The sequence below is a fragment of the Xenopus laevis genome, chromosome 1L, assembly GCF_017654675.1.
Source record: "Xenopus laevis strain J_2021 chromosome 1L, Xenopus_laevis_v10.1, whole genome shotgun sequence".
Taxonomy (NCBI): domain Eukaryota; kingdom Metazoa; phylum Chordata; class Amphibia; order Anura; family Pipidae; genus Xenopus; species Xenopus laevis.
Window position 1 is genome coordinate 137,403,235 of NC_054371.1, and position 24,690 is coordinate 137,427,924.

Consider the following 24,690-nt stretch of genomic DNA (forward strand, 5'->3'; position numbering starts at 1 on the left):
TATAGGCCCGTGTGTGTTCCATCTCAATGTGCGCATATCGTGGAGAGATCAGCTTGTTTGGCAATCTCTCTATGTGTATGGCCACCTTTAAGGAATTATGGTTAGTGGCCAGCCATGTCTCCAGTTAGCTATACTCATGCTGATGTATCAGGTTCTTCCAGTTTGTTACTCTCCAAGTCATATGCAAGTTGCAGCTGGCCATACACGGGCCTAGTCAGCAGCTTATTGGCCCTACGGTTAAAAGCAATTTAAACACTAGCCTTTTATTTTTTTAACTGCGGCTTAAAGGTGATCATCTCCTTTAAAATGCATGCTAAATGAAGAAAATAGCTGTATGAAGTTGCATGTGAATCACCCCATTTCCTAGGTTTCATGGGCAGTTGTATCTTAATATTGTGTCATGTATTGAAACTGGGCATGTTGACCCATTCAGCACTGAGCACATACAAGGGAAAAAATAATAGACAAAAAGCTTTAGTTGGCAGTGGTAAGGGATGCACCAGAGAACTAAATGGAAGGCTGTAAATACAACTCCGTAAAAGTGCTTTGTTTGCATAAGTAACTCTACATCTGTACATTCTTGCAATTTTTGTCTGGGTTTTAAAATAAACAAGAGCAGCTGTGCAGAAGTGAGGAAGTAAACCTCATAGAGTTTAAACAAAATGAAAAGCATAGTTTCCTCAAGATATGAGTAAAGTAAATTATTTAATAAAGTGTAGCTTTGAAGGAGAGGTTTACATAGTATTCGTATGTCAACAAGATCAAGTAACCTCTACCTGTTTACAGTGGTTATGAAAAAACCTTAAGAGAAAAATAGGAGCTAAAGGGCATGTTTTATTTATCTATATGCAAAACATATTCCACCATTGAGGTTTTGCTAACATTTTGGACTTTGCATGCAGCTGTACCTCTACCTTGCTGCAATCAATGACACAAATCATCAACCATGCCAAAGGAACATGCAGATGCAGCAATAAATCTACTCGTATTACAAACCTGGATAGAAAGTACCAGCAAGATTACCAACACCTTACAGGTATTGGATCTTTTATCAGGAAATTCAATATTCAGAATGTTCTTTACAGGAAGGAAATCTCCCATAAAGGTTATTTTAAGCAAATAATATATATTTTCTTTTACAATTAGTTATTTTTTTCTTTAATGACACAGTACCTTGGCCCAGAGTTTGGAGCATAAATCCAAACTGTGGGCCAGAAATAGGGGTAGGTAGATGAGGCATATGCCTAAGGAGCAATGCTGAGGGTGAGGAGGCGCTAGAGATGGACCTCTCCTGAGTAAAGGTCCTGGAAAAAACACAAAATACACCTTTGCTGAATGTTTGAATGTTTTTGGTAGACATTAGGTACCGAAATTAAAGAAGAACTCTACATTATGAAAACCCCAGACTCCAATAATTCTTAATAAAAGATGCCAACTGCCATATGTATTTGTCTCACACTAACGTAAGTAGAAGCCAACGCTATATTTTTAATAAAATGGGTAATTATGCAAAATATTAAGCAGGGCTTTAGTTATTAAGACAAAAAGATGGAATTGTTAAGGGAAAACACTGATACTATTAGGAAAACAATTGCCCTGCAGTATTAGTCTTCGGCTGCAGAAATGTTCTAGATGTCACATCAATGCTTGGCAGCGCATACATAAGAATTCTTGAAACATCAGTAATGACATTGCAGGTGCACAATTTATCTGCCCAGCCTCTGCTCTAAACAGGTTCCAACTAGAGTGTGTTACATTAGATAAGACTACCACTAGGTGACATAGTAGTCACCCTACATGTATGTGATCAAAAACATAGAATAACAACAAGTACTTACTGCAATGACAATCATGCTGCTGTCCGGTCTCCAATCTGCCTGTTTATAATTTCCAAACTGTGCCGTTGCTTTTGCCGACTCTTTGTAACTGGCTATTAATACGCTGGGCTAAATTTAAAAAAAAAAAAAACAGTAAAAAAATACAATAAATGGAAACAAGAATTATTGATCTTACATAAGAATTGTTATGTTTGACCTGACCTTATAGCTAATTACTCTATAAGAGCTCTTACAGACGAGGCCCTGCGTTCCACCGGCATTCACCTGACTGTGTCAGTACAGCACAATAAGGAAGAACAAGATTCGTTTTGTTCTAAGTTTTCCTGCAGTGGAACACAAGAAAACTGGCTGCAGGGAGAAACATCCATCTATACCAGTCCTTATACAGTATACATGCATATATAATGGGATGTGTACACCTGTATCTAATATGCATAAGAAAGAGTTTTCATGTCTGTGCTACTTTAGCAATGAACCAAGAGCCTTGCCTCGGATAGCATTTTACCAAGAAAAGCCACCCCATGTCATTTTAAAAGCCATTTTTTTAAACCAGCTCTTTTTAAATAGTGTGTAACTGCTGTCTCCACAACAGCGACCCCCCCCCCAGATGTAAGTACAGTTAGTGGGTGGCAGCAGGTCTAGATGTACTCTGGTTTTTAGTTAAAGTGATGCTGGATTATATGGCAAGTGTTTTAAGTGGTTTCCCCTGAACCTGTGGGTGGCATATTTTCTATTAACAATGCAGCCTTAGACTGTGGCTGTGGTCTACAGTGGTGTTCTAGAGGTCAGTTTATAAACGGCATAAAGATGAATCACACGTATCCTGTGGTCTATCCCAGGGTAGATTTTTGTAATATTGCTTGTAGTATATAAATAGCAAGGTGAATCCCTTCACTGGAGACAAAGAATTGCAAATTTGCTAAATTTTCAATAGCAGCACATGAAAGGTTATGTCTGTGCACAGACAGGCAAGAGAAAAATATAATAAACAATGTGTACAAGATACTGATATCGTCGAAATGCAGAATACAGATCCAATGTTAATGCTGCCTCTTTATAACCCCCTGTTTTAAATTTCAATAAATATGGCTGGAGGTGAACATACTTTTGTCTATTGCTTTCTTTCTTCCACTACACTGGAAATAACTACTTTCAATTGGCAAGTTCCTGATACTACCTAGTCACTGTTTGAGGAGCAGTAGAGAGTAAAATAAATTACCAGTCCACAGAAAAGCCCTCTGTATAATGAACTGCTCCTTCTCTCAAAGCCTGACAAAGGTTGCACTTTAGGAAAGCGAGGGGTTTATTTATACAGGACTCATCTGCCATTCAACAAATGAACGTTTAGTATGTTACAGAACTGATAAATCTAAGCAACTTTTCAACTGGCTTTCATTCTTTTTGTTAATGGTTTTTGAATTATTTGCCTTATTCTTTTTTTGACCCCAACTAAACAAACTTTTTATTACTCATCTTTCTATTCAGGGACTCTCCTGTTCATATTCCAGTCGCTCATTCAAATCAATGAATGGTTGCTACGGAATTTGGATTGCTGAAATTGCAAACTGGAGAGATGCTAAATAAACTACATACAGTGAAAACTCAATTTCAAGTGCCCTGATTTTAAGTTTTCCTGCATTTTAAATTTTTTTATTTGCGGTCCCACCAATTTATCCCTGATTTTAAGTAATGTTTTCCCGAATTTTACATCAAAGTTATGTACCCAAAAACAGTTTTTTTCCCCTCTATGAATGTTATTATTTGTGAAATACAAAGGTTAAAAATGTATGTATATTTTGCCTTGGTTCTGCCTGTAAATGGTCAATTTCAATTAGTTTGCCCCTTATACAGTCCTACAACAATTACTTATTGCTTTAGGTTGTGTATGTGACTGACAGAGGCCTTGCGCATGCCCCCCATAGTGTAACATTAACACTGTGATGCTTAACCCTTGTCATTAACACAGTAAACATTGTATCTCAAAGTAAAACAGACTCCTTTGTATATATCCTTTTAAGTTGTTTTCACACATTTCCCTGATTTTACATTTTCCCTGATTTTACAGAATGTTTTCTTGGTCCCCTAAAAAAAGTAAAATGGGGGTTCTACTGTATAATAAAAAATGAAAACCAATTTCAAATTGAATCACTCTACATAATACTAAAAGTTAATTTGAAGGTGAACAAGCCCTTGAAACATCTACTTTACATCACTGGAAAGAAACCAAGCAATTGTAACAGAGCAGTGAGAAAAGTAAACAGAATATAAACTGTATTGTAAGGCATACTGTTAGTAACAAAAGCGAGTTAGGTTGCCAAACTGGCGAAGGACAGCAAAAGATAGAATCTACCCTTAAATAGTTTTTTTCTATTTTCACTAAAAAACATGATCTTATTCAAATGGTTAGTCTCCTATCTGTCATGTACGTAAGGGCTGACACAAGGTATCGGAAATCTGTGGAGGCATGCTTCAGAGCTGGGGGTTTCCATTTACCGTATATACTCGTGTATAAGCCGACCCGCGTATAAGCCGAGGTACCTAATTTTACCTAGGAAAACTGGGAACCTATATTGACTCGTGTATAAGCCTATACCACACTTTTGCCTGCAGGGTCAGAGACTGACCGTGTATTTGCTCCTTGCCGAACATTCTTTTCTATGCGCTGAGCACTGACACGAGCGAGTATAGAAGGTGCTGTTTCAGGTGAATTAGGCTGCTTATGTGACATTTGCGCATGTGTCAGTGCTCAGCGCATAGAAAGGAATTAAGCCTACACTGAACTACATCTCCCATGATCCCTAATCAGCCAGAGGTTAAAAGCCCCACTAGACTAGATGCCTAGTTTGCGTCACATTCGCCCCAATAGCCATGAAACTGTCTGACCTTTCAGAGCCTCCTGGAGCCGGTCGACGTCCATTGCTGGAAGAGGAGGGTGTCAAACACACACAAACCGGCTGCCTCGCTCTCAGCCCCATCCGTAATCGCTTCCTCCGTGACAGTGAGGGAAACCCACAGGAAGGAACGAGGTCCCGTCCCCTGCCTCCGGTGACCATGCTGAGCAACGACGGAAACACCTAAGCGAACTGAGATCCCAGAAGCCGGCGCGCAATAATGGCGCTCGTGACGTCACCAGAAGGAGAGGCTGGAGTAGGCAGTCCAGACCTGACTGCTTGGCTATTGCTCTCTCAGTTTAAAAACAAAATGGCCGTGCGTTCCAAAATGGATAGGTATCTTGGATGTTGACGTGCAGAGACATGCCCTGGATAAATCTAAGAGGAGTCAGGCAAAGCGGAAAAACCTGGGACAGCTGGATGGTAACCCGTACAAATCTGTTCTTCCTCTGCCTGCATGCACGATCGAATGCTTCCCGGGTATGAAAAATTAAGGCAGGAGCGCGATCAGGGGCGTGATCACATCAGCAGGTTGTGCGATGCTGCAAAGCTCCTCCTACTAGGAGGGTTTTATTTGTGGGTCCCGTTGCTGTTGTTTGGTGCATGTGATTTCTTTTTGTCCGGCTTGTGACAGTGAGTGCAGTGCTTACACGGTGAGCAGGGAAGGTGAGCGGCTTGGCTTGTCTGATACTGGGAACGAGCACGCAGCAGCAGGGGAGTACTGAGTAGTGAGACTCGCGTATAAGCCGAGGTAGACTTTTTCAGCACATTTTCAGTGCTGAAAAACTCGGCTTATACGCGAGTATATACGGTAACAGGTCTCTGCATAATATGGTACACCATGCCTTAAAGGCTACTAAAAACATTTAAACACGAAAAAACTAAAAGGAATGCTTTATAATTGACATGGATTTATGGCCATACATTGGATGATAAAAGCTGGCAACTTGGTTCTTCAAGACCAAGTCAGCAGCATATTGGACCATGTATGTGGCCCACTATCTGCCCGAAAATATGCCAGTTATCTTTCAGGAAAGCTTGACTTTTTCCATCTGACAATCTTTGCCCCTGTGACAACAGTCGGATCAGTTTGATTTGGATCAGGGTGTGGCAAGCCAAGATCTACTTGTTAAGGGGACTTTACCAATTGGCTGATGTGGCACAGTATTGCCAGTTTTACTTTTTTACTAAAAATGGAGATGTGCCTCATTTCAAAGCTTTCTGAGTAAAAGTCAGAAAAAAGTTCTGGATAACAGGTGCCATACCTGTAGTTGCTAGAAGGTTGGATGGAAGGGTAATATAATTTACATGAGTATTGTCAGCTAGCACAGTGAAAACAGGTAAAAATGTAACCCCCCTTCCCCAGCAGATAGAGCAAGATGCTATTTCTTGTATCATAAACTTTTAGCTATAAAAGCCAGTTTCATCATTTTATTTTGAATAATTAAGGAAAGTGGTTACAATTAAAATATATAGGGGGTATTCTGATCAAATATCAATTTCCTGATAATTTCCTAAAAAATTAGGTCTTAACCTTTTTTAAGTTTACTGGAACCATCATGCATAGTAAGTTTAAAGAGCAGTAAACATGTGGTGCAGGATAGATCAGCAATACATTTGCTGACACACTCCATTTTAAAGCAAATGACACTGAACAAGCGAAGAAAACCATACATTTGGCACATCACCAAAACACACAGACATTACTTCAGTGTGAGTAACAGTAGAGAACCAGTTGACGTTCCCCCTATATAGAGGTTGCATTAGATATTGTATGGGACCTGTTATCCAAAATGCTTAGGACCTTGGGTTTTCTGGATAACGGATCTTTCCATAATTTACATCTTCATACCTCAAGTCCAATAGTAAACCATGCAAACGTTAAATATACCCAATAGGCTGTACAAGGTACTGCTTTATTATTACAAAGAAAAGGGAAATCATTTTTCAAATTTTGGATTAGTTGGATAAAATGGAATCTATGGGAGACAGCCTTTACATAATTCTGAGCTTTCGGAATAATGGATTTCCGTATAATGTATCCCATACCTGTATTAGTAATGTCTAACCAGCTAACATTCAGCTCTAGTTGGAGGATATAATTTGTAGTATGCTTGGGGCCTGGTGTTTCTTTAATTTGAAGCACTATTATTAATACTGCCACATATTTCTAAAGTGCCAAAATGTTCTGCAGGACTTTACAATACAGTACTGTAAAGAACACAGAATAGAAAAACCTATACAAGAGGTAGTCAAGGAAGAAGCAACTGTGCACTGTGGGATTTAAGATAAAAACTCCAGCATCCATTTAAATAGACATAATACCACAGTCTAAATCCCAAAGTGCCCTGTTGTTTCTTTCTACATGGTATTAATCAGCACTAGATTCAACATGCATTCTACAAGTGCATGTGGCAGTACATGGTGACCAGTAAGTGCCCCTAAACCTTCTAAGGCTTGGTGGCAGACATGCAGATTCGTGGGGAGGGGGGATTAATCGGCCAGAGTCAAATCTCCACTTCTTTGGGCGACTAATCTCCCCGAAATGCTTCCTGCCCGCAAGAATTTGAATCGCTGGTGAAATTGCATACATAGCGCTTCGTTTTCCAAAGCTTTTATTTAGGATGGTGAAAAATAAAGATTTCTTTAAATGGGAAAGGGAATTCCCGTATTTTGGAGCTTTCTGTTCCCAGATAAATCTTATACCTATACTTGTAAGTTCTAGCTGTAGGTTTATTACTAAGGATGCACTGAATTCAAGATTTGAGGGATTTTGAGGCATTTCAGTCATATTTGCAGGATTCAGACAAACGATCAGTGTTCTAATGATCCAAATCTAGCCTTTATTTGATTTTAAGTACTGGATAACTGAAGGTGACAAATGTTTTTAAAATGTGCTAATTTTGGGAGATTTGCAAATAAGGGTTCATATTCAATTTCGTATATGGTATTCAGGCAAACTCAACAATTCCGAATTCAGGGCATCCCTAAGTACTACTTTGGGCACCCAAATAATAAGATATTATTTAGAGGAATTTTTAAGTAGCATTAATTTTATTTAACAAAATATATTTGTAAGAGTGCATAACCACCCCAAGTGCAACAATTAATCAAGAGAAATAGTTGCCCAGACTTGCATCTAATTTCTGTTTAATAACCATTAATCTACATAATTAGAAACACAGTAGGTATTAAGAAAAATTGCTGCTAAATGATACAAAAAGAACTATTCCAGTTGGTGCTAAACTGAAAAATCTAACATCTAAAGCTGTGGAGAAATGATGAAAATTCTAATAGGGGTGCAATCATTTTTTTTTTGTGAACAGTCTTGTGAAATTGGAGGCATGTTGGGCACATGCAGTCCATGAGATTTTGTTTTTAAAGCATACACAACTAAAAGTTCCTGAGACTTCTTTTCTATGGCTAATTAAGTCAATAGGATACCACTGAATATTATGAAGATACTCATCCCTGGGAACCATAAATACAAAGACAACAAGAACAGCAAACCTGAATCATGTCAATTACTTATATTTCAGATAGAAAAGAACTGTACATTTAAAAGATATGATGTAAATAAGTGACTTGCATGAGCATGCTGGCTCTGTAAACTTCATAAATGAACATTACCCAAGACATTGCAGAGTATATTGGGTATGTCTGCATTCAGATTTTATTTTACATTGCGCTTTACTTGTCATCTAGCACTAACATTTTACACTAGTATCTGTAAACAAAAGCCACTCCAGAAATTATAATTCCATTAACATGATGCCTTTTTTTCTTTACATATAAAGGCTTGGCACTTGCTTCACAATTAGAAATTACAATTAAAAATGACATGGGATTTCTGGCCGATACATTGGGTTCGCAATATTTGGGATTTAGAAAAACAGATAACCTAACAAAATAGTTCTCTACGGAGTTTCACATTTTATTTAAACTTAGTTTTATTTCTCTAGTTTAGCTTCCCTAGAAAGTAATGGTGACAGTTTTTCAGAGAAACGTGTCAGTATGACTCTACATTCCCTGCATCTCTGTGTTTTAATCTACAGTTTGTTATAACCAAGCTCCACTGAATCTCACGTGTGTGTGTGTGTTGCATGGACTGTCTTAACTGTTGTATAATGCAATAATGTCTAGAATGCGGTATAATCTCTGTAAAGTCCTTCAGAATACGTTGGTGCTACAAAGATAAATACTGCTAAAAATAAACTACTGCATTCTATACACCAGATAGATAGAGGGGACAAGTGTGTGTATGGGGGGGGGGTCGGAATTCCAAATCCAAAAGGTAATCCACATACCTTGGCCAAAAGTTTTATGTTGCCAACAAAGAGGTTTTAAAGTTAAATAGATAAACCGGTTGTTTCAAATAAGAAGCAAGGGAGTGAATGAACAGTTAACTGTGCATTCAAGCAGTAGTTTGCACTTTAAGTTTAAATACATTATGTAAACATGCAGCTGTCAAACAAGTTGTCTCCAACTGACCGGGATACTGTAAATCAATGCATCTGAAATGATATACAACGATGGTCTACATTAAAAAAGACCACTAAAGCGCTAATATAACATTATTTCAGATAAATGACTATTTTTTTTGGTAGTTTTGACCCACTACCAAAATAGAACTACAGTGGCTTCATTAAAAGCGATATTCACAATACTTACTCTGTTGTACCAAATACTGAGTTGTGTCTGAGACAAGACTGAGAAAAATATCCTCTGGGAGTCTGGCTGAATGTGGAATGGCTTCTCCACAGTTTTTAGTGGACATAGCAGCCTTTTGGGCCACCCACTTAAAAAATACATGGCGGCTGGCTTTACCAATGAAATCGGTCAGACTTGAGGCTCCTGCAAATTGGCTAAAGCAAAGCCTGGGGTATGTCCATGTCCCTGGAAACCAACATTCTTCACTAGGGCCGTTTCAGGTTTGAGAGGAGAGCTCCTTGTTCTGGTTTATCCAGATGTAAATGTTGTCATACAGGTGTGTAGATACAAGTGCACAATAATAGTATCCCTTAATAGTATCAATTTAGACATGAAGAGTAGATGGGAATGTCCAGCAACATCATGGGGAACTCGTGCAGGAAACGTATCCACAAACTTGTTACTTCCAGTCCGCTTTCTTCACACAGCGTCAGGAATAGGATGAGGGCCGGATCAGCAGCTAGACGATCCAGGCACTAGCCCGGGGCTGGTATAGTGTGAAAGGCCGGCCCAGAACCAGCCAAAATGTACGGAATAAATATAGCGATTGGATCAATTACTTCATTCGGTTCATGTCAAGTCAGCAGCGCACAGGTTCATGCTGCTAAATTCCGCTGCCTCAGTACCTGTGCGACTTGTCCTAGCGGCTACGGCGTCCTGTCTTCCAGGACTATCTACGTAGCTGCGTGCGTCTGACGGGATTGGGGGGTGGAGGGAGGGAGGCGGGGCGCCAGGGCTAGCAGAGGCAAACTGATTGGAATAGTGACGCAGCACGCTCCGTACGCACGACTTGTTGATGTGTGAAAGGGTCCGAGGGCACGGGCGCCTCCAGCTGTTGGGGAGAAGAAATGCACACGGACTGATTTGTGTTTCTCACCAAGCTATTATGGCCAATGGGCACTTTCTTCTGCTGCTTCACATTTGTCACCTGCAGGATTGAAATCACGGGTAGCCAATAGTGATAATAATAGTTAGTATGTGTGTACCATTCCTCTATGGTGTGTAAAAGCACCATTTGCTATAGTCCTGCATACCTCCTAATATTTTGGAAATAAAAAGAGGGATGAAAATTTTTTGACCACGCCCATTTTTTGGCCACACCCTCTATTTACTATTTTACACAATTTGGTAGGTTATGAAAGTTTGAACATATTTCTGTGTTTTTTTTTTTTTCAATTATAATTTTGCTAATGAAGGTGAATTGCCCTTTAAACTGTGAGTGTTAAGGTGGCCATACACGGGCAGATTAAAGCTGCCGATATCTGTCCTTTAGACCGATTCGGTATTTTATCTGCCCGTGTGTGGGGGCTCCCAACTGGTGCTCACGATCGATATCAGGCCAAAAATCGTCCAGATATCGATCGGTCAAGTTTGATTTTTTTTGTACGATCCAGGACCACTTTGGCTTGTTGATGCGGTTCCTGCGACCCGTCGGAGCCCATCCGTAGTATTGTAATCCGAACGTTTGGCCCCAGGGCCGAACGTTCGGATCCATCTGATATTGGCCAGCCGTTAGTGGGCATATCGGGTTAAGATCTTATAGTGTATAGCCACCTTAACGTCTCCCAAGGGACCATATTATCTAAATTGTTACAATTACTTATTTGCTTATCTCAAAATTGTCACAAAAGTATCTTAGTTGCACCTGGTGGCTGTTCTGGGCTTTCTGCCAAAAGCCAGTTAGAAACTTTGAATCTTTTTCTGGTTGTTCAGTGCAGAGGAAGTCAGGACTTTCCAGTACAAACGTGGGACTGCTGGTTGAGCTACTATAAGAAGACTGATCCACCTCCTAGCTCCCTTTTGAAAACCAGACCATTGAGTACTGCTGCATCAGTCACCATCATGACATAGGCTGCCATCTTGAGATAGGGCAAAATCATAGGTATACCTCCCAACATTTTGGAAATAAAAAGAGGGACAAAAAAGTTGCCGCACATAGTGACCACACCCATTTTTGTGCCCAGACTTCCTAATTACCATGTTCATTTTACAAAATTTGGCAGGTTATGAAAGTTTGAACATAATTCTGTGTTTTTTTCCCAGTTATTACAGTTTTGCTAATGAAGGTGAATTGCCATTAAGCTGTGAGACTATCTTTTCCCAAGGAACCTGTTATCTTTTATTGTTACAATTACTTATTTGCTTATCTTGAAATTGTTACAAAAGTACCTTATCTGCTGCTGTAGCTGTTCTGGGCTCTCTGCCAAAAGCCAATTAAGTTAGAAACTTTGTTTCTTTTTCTGGCTGTTCAGTGCAGAGAAAAATGGGACTTTCAAGTACAAATGAGGGGCTGCAGGTTGAGCTGTCAAAAGAGGGACTGTCCCTCTAAAAATGGGACAGTTGGGAGGTATGCATAGGTGAAACTATGCTGTGGGAAAGAAGGTAGAACATGGCCTCTAATTGGACTGTAGAGGAATGTAAGAAAACTGTCAGAGGCAGTCAGAAGGAGAAAGACAGACTCGTTATAAAATAGTATAGCTGGAAATCCACAGTAAAGTTATGGTGAAGAAAAGAAAGACATCGTGCCTAAATCTTGAAAATTAGTATTTTTTTCCCTGAAAATTTTGAATTTTTAGAGAAAACACAATTTGACCGTAACCCCTAAATCTGCTAAGTTTAAGTTTTTTAAAATGGAAATTCAGCTTTGCTAGTGCAGAGAATGCAATATTACTTGCTGTGCTAGCGATGTGGCCCACTTTGACCCACTCTGATGCTGAAGTTTTAAGCGAGCAGCAGTAGGGAGGGTGGCATTAGGGCTACTGTCTCAGGCAGCAGCAGCCCCAGGATCACCTTTGCAGAAGAGTTGAAGCGTGTGATTATGGAGTGTACTGTAGGGAAAGTACAATATTTATCCCTTTGGGACTAAGTTTTTGACATGCAGTGCAGAATTTCAGGGTTGTGACCATGATTATAGTTATAGTTGGCTGTGCCTCCCTGCCGTGTAAAGTAGTAGTCTTTTCGGGGTTATGTAATAAAAGGCACTATGTTTGCCCATGTGCAGTAACCCATAGTAATACATTAGCAGATACACTGTTTAAAAGCAGACATCCTATGGATTGCTGTGGGTTTCTGCATTTAGGCAAACACAGTGATATATATTGCATAATATTAGCTCCATTGAAACCCTAACCTGTAAAGTAGTAATCTTATGTTGTTTATGCAATACAAGGCCCTATGTTTGCCCAGGTGCAGTAACCAATAGAAACCAATCAGCACATACCCTTTACTGGTCACCTGTTTTAAAGCAAACACCTTATTGGTTGCTGTGGGTTACTGCACCTGGGCAAACATAGTGCCCTGTATTGCATAAACAATATAAGATATCTATCGTTTTGGTTAATTACATCTTGCAAACCAGTCAGGCTTTCAAGGTAGACTGGCAAGTATTTTTACCAGCATTTCTCTCTTTCATTGATGTAGCTGTTTCCTTTTTCATCTTGATCATATTGCCCCTTTAAGTTAAAGTTGATCTGTTGACGTAAGGGAATTGCAATTACTGTCTAGGTAACAGGAGCAGTGTCGGACTGGCCCACCGGGAGACCGGGAAAAATCCCGGTGGGCCCCAGGCCTTGTGGGCCCCTGCGGACACTCGCTACTTCACTTCTTTGCAGGTGGTTAGATCGTGAGCCCCAGTTTCACGCAAGTATATACTAGCTATGTGGCCCCCCCTCGACTTAATGGGCCCGCCCCACTCCCTACTTCGCTAGGCACATAGTGCTTTAATTGGAAATGCTGCCCCGCTGTTCCTGCTACTGTCCGGTTGTGCACGTTTTCTGCTGTGCGACCTGATGTCAGACTCACACGTGGAGGGAATCAGAGAGAGGCGAGTTGAGGGAGCATCTGCGGATTACAGCGAGCGGCTGCTTGTGCTGATTGATCTTCTGGGCCGGTTGGGGCTGCATGCTCGCACTCACTGTGTTCCTTCTAAGCTGCATTATTTTGTTGCCTACTATACATTCGATCTGCCTGGCTCCTCTGCTACATTACCGGTGAGCAGGGCCACCATCAGGGGGGGACAGGGGGGAGAGTTGTAGGGGGCCCGAGGGTAAGGGGGGCAGCCACCCCTACTTGATTAGCCGGGCCCCCCATCTTTGTGAGAGCTGCTGACTTCGGGAAGGCATGGACGTTTAAGGGGCCCTGGCCACCAATATTCTTATAATGTTGGGGGGGGGGCCCTGGCCACCAATTTTGGTCACCAATTTTTTTCCTCATGTGGGGTCCTAGTCACCAATATTTTTTAATGGGGGGGCCCTAGCCACAAATGTTTGTTTATGGGGGGCCCTGACCACCAATAACTTTTTATTTTTTATTAACATGTGGGAACCCTAGGCACCAATATTTTTTTTGTTTTTTTACTGTGTGGTGGGTGGGCGGACCTGTGGGGAGGCCGGACCTGTAGGTGGGGCTTGCAGTGGTGCGCAGCCCAGTGGGCCCAGGAAATTTTGTCGTATGGGGCCCTGCGATTACTGATGGTGGTCCTGCCGGTGAGGGGGAAGAATGGGGTATGTGCTGTCTGTGCAAACGATCTGGAGGGGTGCTGCTTTCAGAGCAAGTGATCCTGGGGGAGGGCAAACAATCCAGCACCAAAATGTAATTTTACATTTAACCCCTGAGGACTCTTAGATTGTTTGCCCCTTTAAGTTTGCTGCTCTACTTTTACTGCCTGTTTCCATGCTCCTTTGTAGTTGCTGCATCTCTCCCTCTCTCTGCCCCTGGTTGAGTTATAAGTTATTTTACTATGACTGGTGTGCTTACAATCAATTAAAAATTGATTAAATAAATTAAATGTTCACTGAATGTTCAACTTAATTGTTAGTGTAACATGAATTTTTAGTTGATTAATAAATGACAAGTTGATTAAATGGAATGGAGTACTGTTTTTTTTAAACAGTGTGTAATTTTGTATATATATATATATATAGGCATATGGCTATGATAATGTTAACCTACTGTGGACTGCTTTCATTGTCCCTTCACATTCCCATCAGTCCCTGCCCAAGTGATGTTACAAAATTTCTACAGTAAGTACATACATGCAAAATATTAAAAACATTGAAAGGGACATTGCAAATAATTTAATTTATTTTGTGTTTTTTTTTTATAGATGATTAAAAGTTAAGTGATTAACAATTATACTGTATGTGCTGTGATTTAACATCTTTCTTTAATATTGTTGCTTTTTTGGTATTAAGCTTATTTAATAGTTATTGCAACGTAATGTTATTTAATAGTATACAAATGAGAATGTTTACTTTAGTATGCATTGCCTTTATTTTCCCTTGTAGGCTTTTGTGTGTAAATTGGGGGGCCCTTCAGATCAGGTTCTCTGGTGGGCCCCAGGTGCCCCAGTCCGACACTGAACAGGAGGGATGTTTCTTCTTGTTATGTATTTAACTGGCAAATTATGACTTTATTTATTGTAGCCCACCAACTGGAAAAATATCCGGAAAGATGTTAAAATTTAACTACACTTTTGTGTCACTTTTGAAAATGTTCATTTACATATGTACATGGTGCTGAGCAGTATTCTGTCACTAAATATTGCCAGTGTTCATAAAATACCAGATCCCATACCTGTATTGTACTGCTGTGGGTTTCTGATCAATACAGCACATGGAATCTCCATAAAACTATACCTATGGGCAAGCTCAGGAGACATGGAGCTTTCCACAGCAGCAGTGTATTATTTAAATTGATTATGTTATAGATGTCTTATGTTTAGGCTTATTCTGGAGCGCACATAAATTATGACTGGATGATACCAAAAAATATAACAAATGCTTTTACATTCCCACATGGCAATAGTTCTTAAATGGAAAACACACAATCCCCCTACTTTCTGGAAAAACTAGGTGAACTCTTCCCTTCCTGTCTGTAAACTCCCTTATCTGAGCAGGCATGCCCAAATAAGCTTGAGAAAATCAGAAACATTCCCCTGTAAATTGTGGAATTCTGTTGGCAATGAAATGGTTAAAGGGGATGTTTGACATGATCTAAGAAGATATCAGTCAAAACAACATTCTAGTATAAAACTTTCCTATATTAAATTGCATGTTATGTAATTAACAGACCTTTGATAATGGGGCACAACAAATGCATTGGAAAGCATTGTATAAAGAGGAGTCTTGCCTGGAAGAGAGCTGATTTCTGATACATTTGGCAAACTGACAACAAAAAGCAAAGGGCTGACGGAAACATCTTTTAATTGCAATGTTATTTACAAATAACTTTAATCATTGCAAAATTATTGTATGTTAAAATGTTGCAAGAAATTACATCTTTCTTCTTTAAAAAAAAAATTGTAATACCATCTACTTTAAGAATATCTTTTATCCTCTAGGGGACTCTAGAGCTCTACAGAAATGCCAATGCATGAGTAGAATCCCTATTACTTCAAATTTTAATGCTGGTGAAGATGTTTTTTGTTAAGGGATTACAATGAAAAAAATATAAATGGCAATAAATAGCTACTCTATAAAGGGTGATAGCAACTCTTTACTGGGCTGTTGGGATTTTTTTTTTACTGAAGTCCAGTTTTCTATTGTTCTGTAATATACCTTACTTTATTATAGATTCAAGATTCTCTGTGGAGAAGCTTACCTATCATTATTTAGTGATTTTCTTGAGTCTGCAATAGTAATATGCAGGTTGACCCAAAACCCACAGTGTCCAGCATGTTTACCACCAGTTGGGCACGTTCGTGTTGAAATTTAGCCAGCCATTGCAAATTAGGGTTGGGTGTGGGTCAGACTGGGAAGTACATTTTTCCTTTACTCCTGAAGATTACCTGTCTTTTAACCATAGACATGCACAGAAGTAGCAAACAGAACCAGAAGATATGGTTGCGTGGGTTCTACAATGGCAACATTTTGCTGGTTAGGGTCAGTGGGGGAACAAGACCCGCACATCACTAGTCTGCAAATGTCCATTTAAATGAAGAAGGTATTAAACAACCTATTGGCTGACAAATAATATTCAATACTTACTGATGCACTTCTCCTTTTTGCATAGCTTTTTACTACTTACTAAAGGATGTCTAATATAGGGGTTTGAGCAAGTAGCAATGTGAATCTTCTTTCTTCTCCTTATTTAAATTACTTAAACTTAAAAGGCAGAGCATACTATCTTCCAGCGGTGTGTAATGCGGTGAGATATTTAATGAATGAGTTGTAGAGCAGTGGGAGCATGGATTTTTTCATTCTCTCTAGACCTCTGTGGTATTACAAGGGGAATTCAAACACTTTTTAGAAGTTACTGGGCCCTGAATCAAAATAATTTTAGGGAACCATGAAAATAAAATATTTTTAATAGATGTGAACTGAACTAAGATGTGAGCTAACGATTTTCAAAAAAATCCTCAGACTTCTAAAAACTTAGCCAAATGTTGGCTATAGATTCTAGGAGGTCCCCATAGGCTAACATAGGAATTTGGTAGGTTTAAGGTGGTAAAGTGTTGATGTTTTTTAAAGAGACAGTACTTCGGTTTTTGAATGGTCGAATATTCAAAGTTTTTTCAATTCGAATCGAAGTCGAATTTGGCCTATTCGATGGTCGAAGTACCCAAAAAATTACTTAGAAATTCAAATTTTTTGAAAACTCACTTCGGCCCTTAGTAAATGGGCCCCTCTAAAGTCTCTAGAGCCTTCATGCACCTATGAATCATTTTTATAATGTTCTTGTTGGTGTTTTGAAAAGTCTACACATATTTATTGTATTCATTATAAAATAAAAAAGATTAGGTTATCTTGTTATTTTCCCTGCTACAGTCATTGTTTTGTTTTGGTTCCAGATAATGTCACCTACTTTATTGCACATCCTGACTCACAGCAAAACCACCTAATGTAAATTTGGAATTTAGTTGGAAAATATTACAGCAACATGGCTTGAAGGAGACACTACAGATAAATCAAGCTGATATGTCATAAAGGAGATGTTTATCAAGGCTGATGTATCTAGACAACTCAGTGCATAACTGGAAAATGTATAATCCTTTTGCTGTTCCCAATGGTATAATATATTCAGGGGCAGATTTATCAAGGGTCGAATTTAGAGTTCATGGGAGTTGTAAAAACTCCCATAAACTTCCATGAACTCGAAGTTCAAATAAAAAACGACCATTCTAAATTTATCAAAAAAATTAAGATTTTTCAAACTCAGGTGAATGTGATCGACCCGCAAACTCGAATCGAATTTGCATCTCCTCCCCCCAGGCAAACTACCCCCCGAGGAAATGCCCCATACTCCATACTTACCCCTCGGCGCAGATTCTTCCAGCGAAGTTGAGATTTAGTCGATTTAAATTGGTTCTTCTTCAGGGCGACTAATCTCCTGGAACTGCCTCTCATCGGCTAGAATGTAAATTGCTGGCAGGATCGCAATCGGTGCGATTCGTTTTCCAAAATCGCCCGAAGTTGCCTCACAAGGAAACTTCGGGCGACTTTGGAAAACGAAGCATTCCTAGTGCCATCCCGCCAGCGATTTAGATTCTAGCCAGCGAGAAGCAATTCGGGGAGATTAGTCACCGTGAAGAAGAGGCAATTAAAATTGACTAAATCTCCCCGAATCTGAGCATGTGTCTCTGCCCTTAAGTAATAGGGACATAAAGGTTTCCCTTGTCAACTTTGTTCGGGGAATGCAGACATTTTTATTGTATTTTAATTTTTTTTTTGTATACTTTTTGTATAATGAGGCAATGTTAAAAAATATCTCCCTCATAGTCAGGGTTTCTTATTTATATCATGGATATTTGTATTCAAAATATATTTTTCTGTATTGTCTGTGTCCACGGCATTTATGTGTAGCCTAGTGATGGGTTCAAACGGGCATGTGGGCATATATGCATGTCTGCATAGCCATTTTAACTTTACTGTTTTTAGGAGGCTTTGGGCTGTCGTGAAAAGGAGGAGAAAGGTTAGAAACGTGTGGTGATGAAAGTCAGCCTTGACCATGACTTCCTGCAGGAAAATAATGATTCTAATTTCCCTTTGTCTCAACATATTTATTCACTGTATTAATATGCAAAGCAAATACATATTCCCTCAAATTACCCTCAATTTTATTCTACAACATTAATATTCTACAACAGTATTAGGGGATTGTAGCATATGTTGGGTTTGCATCACCTTCCATATCTTTCTGGTAGACTACTGTATGTAAAGGGCGATTTACCCTCTCTGTTGTTCTGTGAAAGCCCCAGATCGTGTTAGTCAGATGTAGTTTTGTATTGCTTTAATACTCTCCAATGTGCTATTGCCTAAGATGACAGGTTCAATAGTACTTCCTGATATCTGGGACCACCATGCATGCTCTTCTGAGTAGTACCCCTTCTGCAATCCTAGGTTTGTGATAAGGCCAATGTTGGTGATCATTGATAGTATGCATTGTAAAATGCTGAAGGGTACTGTGATTGGAAGTGTTTCAAAAAGGTATAATAACTGTGGCAACACATACATTTTTTAATTTTTTATTTATCAACCTTTTATAGCAGGCAGTGTATATGAGCTTATCACAGTAATTGTGCATAGTCTCAAGCAATTTGTAACAGTCATTGTGTAAAGTAGACAAATACACAGTACTGTTTTGTAAATAAAAAGAAGACAGTAAGTCAAAGTACAAGTTTGAAAAAAAAAATTGTGGGTGAAAGAAGTGGGATCATTCACCCAGTATACACAGCATTTCCAAATACAAATACACGTAATCACAACAATGCGTATTGCGGCGGAAAGTAGCATTAAGACTATTTATTTCTGATTTTTTTGAATTTGAATACTGTATACTCACAATTCAACTGGGAGGTTATTTAACGGAGAAGGAAAGGGTAAAACTAAGTAAGCCTTATCAGAAAGGTCCACCTAAAGTTACCAGTAAACCCTCAAAGTAGTGCTGCTCTGAGTCCTCTGTCAAAAGAAACACTGCATTTCTTTCCTTCTATTGTGTAAACATGGGCTTCTGTATCAGACTTCCTGCCTTCAGCTTAAACCTCCTGGCCCCAGGCAAGAGCATGCTCAGTTTGCTCCTCTCACCCCACCCCTCCCTTCTCTACTGTAATCTGAGCCCAGAGCTATATGTGAGCAGGCAGAGACTCAGGCCGGAAGTAATGTCACACCAAGCTAATACTGCAGCTGCTTACCTAAACAAACAGAGAGCTTCTAGAGCTTTTTACTCAGGTATGGTAAAACATTCTACAGAATAAATATAGCATTTTAGCTTGCACTATTGCAGCTAATCTATTGGCAATAAAATGACTCCGTAGCTTTCTTTCTCCTTTAAGAAAAGATTTGAATGTCTAATATTCGATTGAATGGTTCTGACCCAATAATTTGAATCATATTTGATTCGTATTCGATTAGTAGGAATTGAGTTTTTCTCCCAAAACAAAATTCGAATGTCAGGAAGGCAATTAACATCGCCAAATGGCTCAACGGAACGGACCTCTGCCATGAACTTGGCAGGTTTTAGGTGAGGAATATTTGAATTAGGACTGTTTCCATGGTTTTCATGGATGAATTTACATTCGAATAGGGGGATTAAAATTTGAATATGTGAATTTTGATACTCGAAAATTCGAATTCAAATTGACTATTCGAACCTTGATAAATATGCCCCTAAATGTTGAGTTTTCATATGCAATATCTTTCAGAATTAGTAGGGAAGTCAGCTAGGTAGAGGAGGGCCTGTGAAGAATTTTCTGTGCATTGGGCTCCTCTGAAGATTTTCAGGGGGGCCTGGTGCGGCTTTGTTACACCACTGGGCTTCATATTTGTATTTATCCTATAGCGATAGGTGCGATATTCAAGAAGGGTTTTGTGAAAATTTGAAAGAGTAAGAAAGTAGATGTGTGAGTGACAGTAGGTCATCATCATCATTATCTGTGAAGAGGGAGAGCTTGTACTTTTTGTGGTCATGTTGACCCCTTTTATATCTGGATTATTCCTTATAGCAATTGCCAGGGGAAATTAATGCTGTTTAAGATAATTATACAATTTTTTCATTGGTGACAATAGGTCTGCACTGTCATTTTCTTAACACAGCAGAATACACTTCTTTAATATAACTTCCAGTGAATTTCAGTAGCAAGTTCTTTTGGCAGCTAATTGTCAGGAAATATTGCAGGGCAAATATTATAATAAGAACCTTTATTTATTACGAAGCAGAGTTCAATTTCCCTAAATGATTTCTGTGGAAGCCACATGCCATTTGAATTCTTTTGCTGGAACTTTTCATTCTGTGTCAGTTAGAAACTAAAAGCAAACTTTTAATGTGAATATAATGGTTACAGGAAATGGGCAGTTAATCCCAATGAACCTCTTTCTATTTCCATAAACAGATTGTGCAATGTTGAGAAGATGGCAGTAAAGAGAAACGAAAATAAAAACGTTGACTTTCCCCTCAGGCATGACACCGAAGGAAGGAGAATGCACAAAATTAAAGGACCGGTATCACAAAAAAGTGAAAATATTTCTTTTTACATTTAATAATATTATACATTGGTAACAAATGTTTTATTTTATGTGAGAAAGGTTTTCATTGCATTGTCCTATAAAGAGCTGTGAATGCCATTTTACCCCGTTTATTTTCCTGTATAAGAACTAAACCAGTTCATCAGTAATTTGCGGTGGAATCATGTGTCTTTTTGCCCCATACAACTTGAATGGTCATCCCCATGGTTACAGAATAGTTTAATTATATAAAGTATAGAAGTGTTTCTGAAGCAAAGATTACATTTTTATAAGCGCAAGTTAACAGTACATTTTATTTAAATTCATATTTTTTTACTCATTTGGATATTTAGTTCCTTGAAAATTGTTGAGATAATTCTGACACATTAAATTAACACGATTACCTAGGGGGTTATTTATCAAGGTCCGAATTTATCTCAATATCGGCTGCTACAAACTCCGATCTAACCTGCTCGGGTTTTTAACGCTTATTTATTATTACATTTTCCCGAAAATTTGCTTTGTGGGAAAAGCTCAGATTTTCACGATTTTTTGTGAATTTTTCGGAGCTTTCACCTGAAAGCTCGAAAACATTGTGAAATTGCCAAAAACCTCTGACACAACCAAAAATCAATGGGACTGTTCCCATTGACTTTTATGCAACCTCGACAGGTTTTGAGATGACGTGTTTTTATATTCTGGCTTTTTAGCCCTCGGGGTTTAATAAATTCCAAAAATTCATGATTTTTTTAAAAGTCCGATTTTAAAATAAAAAATCACGAATTTTTCGGATTTCGGGTATTTGGAGTTTAGCAAATAACCCCCTTAGAGTTACAGGAATGTCTATGGCTTTCTTTCACAAATAAGCTTACAGATCTTCTAGAATGCACAATTAACCACAAGTATTAAAATAATTGTGAAATGTTAAAGTGGAATTATTTCTTCAGATCATTTAGAGCTTACTAATAACCTTAAGAATAATGACATAAATAGCTTTTTAATTACTGTAATTCTTACAGGGAAAACTGTGATGGTCCATACACTCCTATATGCATCTACTTCCCATTTGAATAGGATTCTTGATGTTAGCTAAGCTAGCACAAATACATGGTATGGTAAAATAATTGTGTTGGGTTTTTGAAATGGTTTTAGTAGCTTTGATGCTATTATGGGAAAACCCAGATCCCAAGCATTATGGATAATGGACACCACACCTGAGTGTGTATTAGATGCCAACTATTAATTTGTTTATTTATGGCAGCTTATTATTGTACTTTGTGTACTTTTTTATTTCCTGGTGTGGCCACTATAGAGTCTATTGCCAGATGCCACTAGATGGAGGTAGTGCTTCAGTATTGTAAATAGAGTGCTTCAGTATTGCCAAGGGCCAGGTGCCAAGACTCTCCCTGTACTGTTATGTAGAAGCCTGCTTTTGTCCTGTGCCAGGCAGAAATACTCAGGACATATGTATGTAAATGTGCTAACTTAAAAAAATATTTGCAAAATGTTAACCTGTTTAAATATAAATATGTCATCTTAAATGTTAAAGAATTACATTTTAGACTTTAATTAAGATCATGTTTTTTCATTTCAAAGTAATTTGTGAACTGTACATGTATGTATATACTGAATCTTTATATGAATTATCATTGCTAGCTTGTAATGTACTTCATAAAGTTTTTTAATTCTATTCACCTATTTTGTAGATTTTATTTTACTTTGCACTTTCATTTGTTATGTGGAAAAGGCACTGTTGAGCTATAACTTTTTGCACAGTGTTTATCGTACATTAAAGGGAGGGATGGGTCACCTTTAAGTTAACTTTTAGTATGTTATAGAATTGCATATTGGAAGCAACTTTTCACTTGGACTTCATTATATATTTATTTATAGTTTTTGAATTATTTTCCTTCTTCTTCTGACTCTTTCCAGCATTCAAATGGGGGTCATTGACCCCATCTGAAAACAAATGCTCTTTAAGGCTACAAATGTATTGTAATTGGTACTTTTTATTGCTCATCTTTTATTCAGGCCCTCTCCTATTCATATTCCAGTTTCTTATTAAAAAAAAACAGATGCTGAGAGAGGGATAGTGAACATAAACTTGATTATTTCAGAAACTATGCAGAATATTGAATTGATTGTATTTACAAAGATTCTTATTTCAATACGATAAAGCTTATATTACATTTTCGCAAAGGTGTTAAAAGGTGTTAAGCCAGTGTTACATAAAGAAACGATTAACCTGTAAAACAGTCGTAACTAACGCCAGCCAGGAATAGCAAGGGAGCTGTTCCTTTAAAAACTGGTTATGCAAATAGGGAAGAGAAACAGCTGAGTCACTACTGTACACTAGAAAATGTAATTTATCAGATGTTTTACCAGCAATATAAGGCTGGGATTTCCTGTATTTTTCAAAACTTAGTGAGTCACAAAATCTATTGTGTGTCTAATGCATGCTTTACCTAATTCAGTCATTGTAGCTATTATACCCTTTCTGCTTAAGGCTATCAAATTTCAAGCAGGATAGGGCATGCACAGACAGAGTAAGGCAGGCAGGCAGAGCAGGGCAGGAGACAGGGAAACATATTTGCAACTGCTGCCTCAATGAAGCTCTCATTGCTCTCTGCTAGGTGCCTCACTTTGAGCCACCACCTGGTCACATGATTCTGTGTGAGAGAGAGGCTGGGGCTTATTTATAAACACTGGGCTAATATACACCTGGGCATTAACCCAAGACAACCAGTCAAATGTTTGCCTTAATTTCTTAACCTGAAGCTGCCTGAAAATAGCAAGATACTTACTGGTTACTATGGGCTACTGATCAGGTGCAAATTTGTCCATTGTTTAGAAAGAAGCACCAGCTGAGTTAGAAGATGGCTGTGTTTCAGTGTTGAAGACAGAGGCTCAATCTGATGTGTGGGTATGCAAGTGTATCTGTGTGTGAACGAGAGATGGGGTCCTTCTATAAAGGCAAAAGCCAGATACTTACATGTTTTAAAGTACAATAACAGTTTCATTTTATTATAATAAAGTGCTTACTTTTATCTCATACACTATAAAACGGATTACAAAATAAGTAATTCTATACAAAAAGTGACAATACATATACTTTCTGGCAAGTAATAATCAAAATGGTAGAACACTGGCCTTCATTTATGGGGGTTTTGTAAAGTGCTGTCTGAGGTGGAGTTCTGATCATGATCCTCCTTGGCTTAGATCATCTTTATTCATTTTAGCATAGCGCACTGGGAACAAATCAGGTTACATTCCCCTCTGAGCAGCTCCATTTGTGTGTGCTGCCACCTGAGGAATAATTATACATTGACAGCAATGCCAAGGAGCAAATGTTGAGCTTTGATGGTTATTTAGCAGTGGTTTCATGGTTTTAACCTTTATATGCAACTATTTATGAAGCTTCTAATAAGGACATACAACAGATGGTAAGATAACATGAAGGATCTCAGTAGGAAATGTATGAGGCAACATTTATGTTGTGCATAGGGCTTAGCTGCCCAAAATATGCTGAGAACATTACTTTTGCGAGAAAAGCTTAGATTTTTACGATTCTTTTTCGTGAATTTTCCCCGAAAACTCAGAATTTCTCTGAGTTTTCACACAAAAGCTCCGAAAACATTGTGAAATTTCCCGAAACCCCCGACACAACCAAAAATCAATGGGACTGTTCCCATTGACTTTTATGCAGCCTCGACAGGTTTGAGATACCGTGTTTTTATATTCGGGCTTTTTAGCCCTGGGGGTTTAATAAATTCCGAAAAATTCATGGTTTTTTTAAATCACAAAAAAATCACA

General features: G+C 38.6%; 1 protein-coding gene across 5 annotated transcripts in view; it reads right to left on the minus strand.

The window, feature by feature from the left end:
- The window catches only part of ric1.L (RIC1 homolog, RAB6A GEF complex partner 1 L homeolog), a 61,936-nt gene extending 51,784 nt beyond the window's left edge, over nucleotides 1-10,152 (minus strand). For 4 of the 5 annotated variants that reach the window (XM_018258225.2, XM_018258233.2, XM_018258241.2 and 1 more), the window contains exons 1-2: nucleotides 9,401-10,152; nucleotides 1,839-1,946 (exon numbers count right to left, since the gene is read on the minus strand). In XM_018258225.2, coding sequence (XP_018113714.1) covers nucleotides 1,839-1,946; nucleotides 9,401-9,541 — 249 coding nt within the window. In that variant the 5' untranslated portion in view covers nucleotides 9,542-10,152. Of the gene's footprint in view, nucleotides 1-1,838; nucleotides 1,947-2,039; nucleotides 2,181-9,400 lie in introns of those variants that run through there. The other variant, XM_041564052.1, reaches the window with a different exon arrangement.
- Between the last annotated feature and the right edge of the window lie 14,538 nt (nucleotides 10,153-24,690).